Source organism: Anolis sagrei, chromosome 1 (genome assembly GCF_037176765.1).
Source record: "Anolis sagrei isolate rAnoSag1 chromosome 1, rAnoSag1.mat, whole genome shotgun sequence".
NCBI lineage: Eukaryota > Metazoa > Chordata > Lepidosauria > Squamata > Dactyloidae > Anolis > Anolis sagrei.
This window is the reverse complement of record NC_090021.1, coordinates 90,853,516-90,860,832: the sequence shown is the minus strand read 5'-3', so window position 1 is coordinate 90,860,832 and position 7,317 is coordinate 90,853,516. Positions and strand designations below refer to the sequence as shown.

General features: G+C 45.4%; 1 protein-coding gene across 1 annotated transcript; it reads left to right on the top strand.

Moving 5' to 3' along the window:
* The first annotated feature begins 2,186 nt into the window (after positions 1-2,186).
* LOC132776311 (uncharacterized) lies at positions 2,187-6,994 on the top strand. The gene is made up of 2 exons (XM_067467038.1): positions 2,187-2,435; positions 4,782-6,994. Exon 2 carries the CDS (start codon positions 4,783-4,785, stop codon positions 6,343-6,345), a length of 1,563 nt encoding a protein of 520 aa, XP_067323139.1. The 5' UTR covers positions 2,187-2,435; position 4,782; the 3' UTR covers positions 6,346-6,994.
* The last annotated feature ends 323 nt before the right edge of the window (positions 6,995-7,317 follow it).

Sequence of the window (7,317 nt, the reverse complement as noted above, 5' to 3'; positions counted from 1 at the left end):
TTACTGTGGAAGTCCCTCAATCTCCACTTACTAGGAAGCAGATACTGCAATCAATGCATGTCTCTTCCTCTGTTGATCAAGAAGCAGATGTCTAACACTAGCACTTGCCTCAAGGAAGTGAACCCTGATGCAAGGGGTAATTGTAACAAGGGTCCTATTTCTGCCTGTCACACGGGAGATCATTTGTGGGAGGAATGGAAATAGAAGCCAGCTGCTTCCAGAATGATGGGGAAACAGACCCCCATTGATGACAGTGGTTGCTTCTTGGTAAGTAAGGATTGGTGGAGTTGGGCTGCATTGCACCTAGCTTCCTAAATTCCATACCACATTCTGGCTGATATTCTTATCCATTGTGAAGACATGCTATGCCTAATTATCTTTGTAAATGAGCAAGGCCTAAGGTGTTGATTTTTGTACTTTGCGGAAAAAGAAAAGCAATGTAACTACAATATTGAGATTTCAACCCGTGAGCTGCTTAAACAGATAAGTGCAATCTCCTGCTGTTTGTTTGTATATGTGTATAAGCAAGATTAATGGAGTCAAAGGACAGAGACACAGCTGAAATCGGCCCAAGGTCTCCCCAGCATGGGGTCAGTGGCAGTCATTTTCTCTTATTTCTAGCCTGTTAAAAGCACAGCAAGGTGTCAATTGGTTGCAGAATAGTGGACAATGGGTGCAATCTGGCACAATTAGGATCAATAATAAAAAGCATGCAATGATACCATATGTTGGGCTTTGTTTGTATTCTGCTATGGAAGCTTTTCCAGATACAGCTATGGACCAAGAAAAATGAGAACTAAGTTGCAGAAGTTACACAATAAAGACTAAGAGTGACTGGGGATGTAAGCCTTCACTAATTTGATTCTCAAAGAAAGCAATGAGTGATTTTAGCCATTTTTTTCCGGCTGCGAGAAGGTCACAGCCAGAATCCTCTATGCACTATATTGCTATGTAATCATAATAGTTATATAGCAATGTATTGAATCCCGGCTTGACACATCTACCCCACTGCAATTGATGAGGGTCTGTTCCTTTGCCTCTTAGGAATCTTCAAACTAACATTCCCATCCCCTTGCATGAGCAATTTCTGTTTTGACAGGTGGAAGCAATGTCCCTGAGTGTATGTACACTGCAGAATTAATCCACTTTGATACCACTTTCACTTTGATGATGTGGATTCATGGGATTCCCAGCCAACAGTTTGATACTTATGGCATGCACAATTTACATAGGGACATTTTGTGTAGAAAACTACATATTCTGCACAGGAAACATCATTCTCTGTACAGAAAATGATATTATTTTATGTTATGCTAACAAAATATTATATTACAATGTTATTTTCTAGGCATAAAATGCAGTTCTTTGTAAAACACAACAACTCATGTATATATTTTTTTACAGAATCAGTTCTGAACTGTGAAGATCAGAATTGCTATCAGGGTTACCTGCAAATATCTGAGAAGCAAACCTTTTAACTATTTGTTAACAGTTTTGAATATTCTTATAACAACTAGTACTTATAAGAGTTCTTGATTTTGATACAGAGATTTATCCTATTCATAAAACTTCAAAGATTCAGTCAAAGCAATGATTTGATCCTAACAGGAGTTTCTGTTGTCATCAAGGCAGTAGTCAATCTGTAGCCTTGATGCACTCTCCCCATTTTAATTTGAAACTGTATTCTCCACCACAAACCTGTCATATTTACATTTGCACTTTCTTCCCTTCTTTGGAAATTTCATTAATGTGAACAAACAACTTGTCTCTATGCAAATTTCCTAATTTGAGGAAGGGGCTGAATATAAAACCAAAAGGTTAAATACAATGCCTGCTGAATAAAACTTGTGTTCTCCTGTGCTAGGGATCTGAGAATTTGTATCTTTGATTCTATCCAACATCTTATTTTCCCCAGTTGCAAATTCAGTTCCTACGTCTGTTTTTCAAATGAAGCAAGCTTTTTTCCAACATAAGCTACACTAAAAATGTATGTATTTATTTTTCTGCACATTTATCTAATATGAACACTTTTCACAAATTTTGCTATTTGTTTATTTATTTGTTGTATTTTTTATTTATTTATTTATCATGTCAGGAGCAGACCAAACAGTTGTGTTGCATTTTTTACCAAACAAACCAACAGGAAAAATACAAAGTTTGCAAGCTTGGTAGTTGATTAACAGTTTTCCTCTCCCCAAGAAATGGGGAGAGAAAAAACATTTGTCTGCCTCACACGAGGCAGGGAGGAGTTCTGGAGGAACCCTCCAGAACATCCGGGGGCGTGGCCTGATAGCACAGGCCAGGCCCTCCCAGGCTCATTCCGCGCCTGGAAGTTGGGGAGAGAGGTTGCAGAGAAGAGCGAAGACAAGAAGTCTGAAGAGGTTCAGCAAAGAAGAGAAGAAAAGAGGTTAAGGGGATAAGAAGAGCATCTACAGGTCTGTACAGGGGTCCTGGGGGAGGGAGGCTTCACCCACCCACCCCCCTCCCGGACGAAGGCTGGGCCCCTCAGGGCCCTTCACAGAGGCCTTGGTTATGGCAAACAAGGGCACATGTGGCCAGGGGCCTGGAGCTGGGCGGCTTGGCAGGCGGCTAGCCGGCCATCGACATTCCCTGGCGCATGGTCACCGTGGCCTAGGATTGGGCCCGGCCTCGAGCTACCTGAGGGTTCTGGCAATAGGGTTCGTGTTGAATTGGCATCCGTCACTGCCGGGGCCCGCAGCGTCAATTTTGGTCGCCGTCCGGGCCGTTGATGGAGGCCATTGTGGGAGATGGGGCGGCTGCCATTTTAGGATAGGCCCAATTTCATTTGCCACATGGGGCAAAATGAAAGTGAAAGGTATTTCAATTACTTTATTTTGGGCCGGATGCGTGTTATATGTAGTAGGTATGATGTTAAATATACAACGTTACACAGGTAATAGGGGAGTTATACCCTTGGCTACAGAGGTTGCTGACCTAAGGTCGATAGTTCTTATTCGGGAGCGGAGCGAGCTCCCGATGTTAGCCACAGCTCCCAAAAAAATGGATCAGGGAGAGAGCTCCTGCTGTTAGATCCAGCTTCTGATACCAACATATATATATATATATATATATATATATATATATATATATAATTTTAAATAGGATCAGAGAGGGAGCTCCTGCTGTTTGATCCAGCTTCTGATAGCAAAAAAAAATGGAGCAGGGAGAGAGCTCCTGCTGCTAGATCCAGCTTCTGATACACCCCAAATAATATTATTATTTTAAATAGGATCAGAGGGGGAGCTCCTGCTGTTTGTTCCAGCTTCTGATACCAAAAAAAGGTATATATGTGTATATATATATATATATGTGTGTGTGTGTGTGTGTGTGTGTATATATATATATATATATATATATGTATATGTTTGTAGGTATGTATCCATGTATATGGATATCTATGTGTATGTGTATATATATATGTATATAAAATAAAAACCAACACTTAAAGCAGCAATAAATGCAAATGTGAGTGGATCAATAGGCCCCAACGGTAGGCTCTGGCTACTTGGGTGCGGGAGAGCTCCTGATGTCAGCTCCAACTTGTGATAGCCTCACAGCGAGACTCAAGGCATAGGTATATAAAATAAAAATCAACACTTAAGTAGTAATAAATGCAAATGTGGTTAGATCAATAGACTCAACGGTAGGCTCGGTCTACTTGAGTGCGGGAGAGCTCCCGATGTCAGCCCCAACTTGTGATAGCCTCACAGTGAGACTCAATGCATAGGTATATAGAATGGAAACCAACACTTAAACATCAATAAATGCAAATGTGAGTAGATCAATAGGCCCCGACGGTAGGCTCTGGCTGCTTGGGTGCGGGAGAGCTCCTGATGTCAGCCCCAACTTGTGATAGCCTCACAGTGGGACTCAAGACATATGTATATAAAATAAAAATCAACACTTAAGTAGTAATAAATGCAAATGTGATGAGATCAATAGGCCCAACGGTAGGCTCGGTCTACTTGAGTGCGGGAGAGCTCCTGATGTCAGCCCCAACTTGTGATAGCCTCACAGTGAGACTCAATGCATAGGTATATAGAATGAAAACCAACACTTAAACATCAATAAATGCAAATGTGAGTAGATCAATAGGCCCCAACGGTAGGCTCTGGCTGCTTGGGTGCGGGAGAGCTCCTGATGTCAGCCCCAACTTGCGATAGCATCACAGTGAGACTCAATGCATATGTATATAAAATAAAAATCAACACTTAAGCAGCAATAAATGCAATTGTGAGTAGATCCATAGGCCCCAACGGTAGACTCTGTTTACTTGGGTGCGGGCGAGCTCTGAGGTCAGCCTCAACTTGTGATAGCCTCACAGTGAGACTCAATGCAAATAAGAATTGATCAGTAGGCCCAACTGTAGGCTCTGACTACTTGGGTACAGGGTGAGCTTCTGGGGTCAGCCCCAACTTGTGATAACCTCACAGCGAGACTCAATGCAAATGTGAGTTGATCAATATGCCCCGGCCTAGCCTGGGCTTCCCTTACGAAGGCACTAGAGAGCTCCGCCTTTAGGCAAAGCGGACGCTGGTAAATAGCATATTAGTTGCTTGAACAGTGGTTTATTCCATGGGGAACTTAAGGTGAGCCTTAGGTCACTTAAGTTATAACTATACAACAGTCGGTGAGGCAAAGATTTAAGCATTTCTGCATTGCCCTATATATATATATATACATAGTGATAAAGTCATTGTCAACTTGTTTTACTGGCGCTTTATACTTATTGACACAGTCACTGGTAATTTTTCTTTCAGGATGACGCCGAGGAAGAATGTGGGCGGCCCTAAAGGAAAGGGACCTGCCAAGAAGACTCCGGCGAAGCATCCCCTCCCTCCTAGGGAATCATCATCGGAGGAGGAGGACGTTTCAGCCGAAGAATTGAATGCTCTTATGGCTAGGATGGACAAATTTGAGAGGGAGAGGGGGCTTTCAACGAGGGAGGCTGGGCCGCGCCCTGCGCGGCAGGCTAGCAGGAAGATAATTTTTAAAAATCTGCTCTCCCGCATGTCTGTTCTAGAGGCCGCCCGAGCAGCTGCGACACAAGAAGTTGATCACAACAGCCAACCAGAGCCCAATCAGAGGGAACAAGATCCTCCGGCCCCGACACCGCAAACGGTCGTGGGTCAAGTGTCGGCTGACAACCCAGCAACAACAACGCTGACCAGCGCGGCCCTGGCTGTATCCTGGTCTCAACCAGTTAGCGCGGAGGTACAGCCTGCGAAGAAAGCATCACCATCGGCCACCACACCGGCTGATCCGGTCATGACATCTCCTTCGGCGTCACCGGCTGTGCCAGAGCGGGCGGCACCTGGTCAGCCTGCTACACAAGCCATCGTCGTGGACGGGCCTTCGACATCCGCAGGTAATAACACCACACTGGTCTGGCCTTGGGGCCTGTGCCATGCGCAAAACACAACACCTACTCTCCCAAGTCCGGCCCTGGTGGCAACAGGAGCTTCGGTCGCAAAGGCTGGCCCTCAAGTCCCTACGGTTGCCCCCATAACCTTAGAAATGGCTAGGACGGGGGATGACAACCAGTATTGGGGAACCGATAAATGGGTTTTGCCGATAGTACCTACGGCAGCCTCAGCCTCTTTGGGGGCTCATTTGTCACAGAAAACCATAGACAAGATACTCAGGAATGAGTATATAGATATGTTTTCATTATACTTTAGGGAGTTAGATAAAAAGGAAAAAGAGGATTTGGACGAAGAACGTAAAGAGAAGCTAAAGAAAAGGCGGGTTGAGCGGAATTGGAAAAATTGGATAGCTTGTTATACCATATATGCATCCCTGCTAGTGGAAGCTCATCCTTACAGGGCCAAGGCCTTGTTTAAATATCAAAATATAATATATGGGGCATATGTCAACTACACTGGTCAGGCGTGGCTTGTTTACGATAGCCACTTTCGTTCTGAGGCTGCCACGATGCCTAACAAGCGATGGGACCTCATCGACAGTCAATTGTGGATGGAGGTAATGAATACAACCAGAGCAGTTTCTGGTGAGAAGGCCGATAGCGGCCATACTATACAGAACACTAAAGAGAATCAGCCCTTTCGGCAGGGAGGCCCAGCACAACAGCCGCAAAGGCAAAAGGCTATGTGCTGGGAATACGCGGCCCAGGGAGCTTGCGCCCGTGAGGACTGTAAATATCAGCACGCCTGTGCAATATGCCAGGGTAACCACGCAACCAATAGTTGTTACAAGGGAAAACCCACAAGAAGTGGGCCAAGAGGTGCCCAGTTCAATAGAAGGAACCCTGGACAGGTTACTGTTCCAAAAGGGCCCCAGCCCAATCAAGGCGGGTCCGCTTAGTTGCTGGCTGGAAAGTTAGCCTTACAGAGCTGCAGCAAATTACTGGCTGGCGGCTTTAGCACACATCAGTTTATGAGCAGGTGTTATATCATGCAGCGGCGTTGACTGCATTGCATTGGGACGGTTTGTGTTCCCTTTGTTGTTTGTTACCAGGAGTGGGTGTTTCTCCTGATGTGTTGGTTATCCACCGTTGGTCATGGCCCAGGGTGCACGTCGTTTGGTCTGCTATCATACCTCGTCGCAAGTACAGAGGCGACGTGGGAAGGCTTCAGAAAGCCAGAAAACGAGTGACTCGGGCCATGTGATTGTTCTGAGCCACGGGCGGACATTCTAAGGATTTGTTGGTCATGGCCCAGGGTGCACGTCGTTTGGTCTGCTATCATACCTCGTCGCAAGTACAGAGGCGACGTGGGAAGGCTTCAGAAAGCCACAAAACGAGTGACTCGGGCCATGTGATTGTTCTGATCCACGGGCGGGCATTCGAAGGATTTGTTGGTCATGGCCCAGGGTGCACGTCGTTTGTCCGCTATCATACCTCGTCGCAAGTGCAGAGGCGACATGGGAAGGCTTGAGAAAGCCAGAATACGAGTGACTCGGGCCATGTGATTGTTCGGATCCATCAGAGGGGTCGTTACATTGAGCACCCAAACATCACTCGTGACGACGAGAGGTTGTATCGGGGTTTTGGAGTACGTCTTTCGGAATTGGGCAACCAACGATTTCGGTTAGATTTACAGGAAGGTATTTTAGGGGTGTTAGAGGAATTGGTGGGGGATGGGGGCGAAATGGACATTTGCCCCCAATCCGTGGCGTAAATAGATAGGGAAATTCCTTTAGTCGGTGTGCACCTAGGGCACCCCTTAAGGGGTGAAAGGCCCTTAAGTTAAACACTCACCTACAGTTTAAAGGGGTGAGGTGTTGTTAATGGCCTTTAATGGGAAGGAGTCTCGATACAAGAGCTCTGGAAGAGAC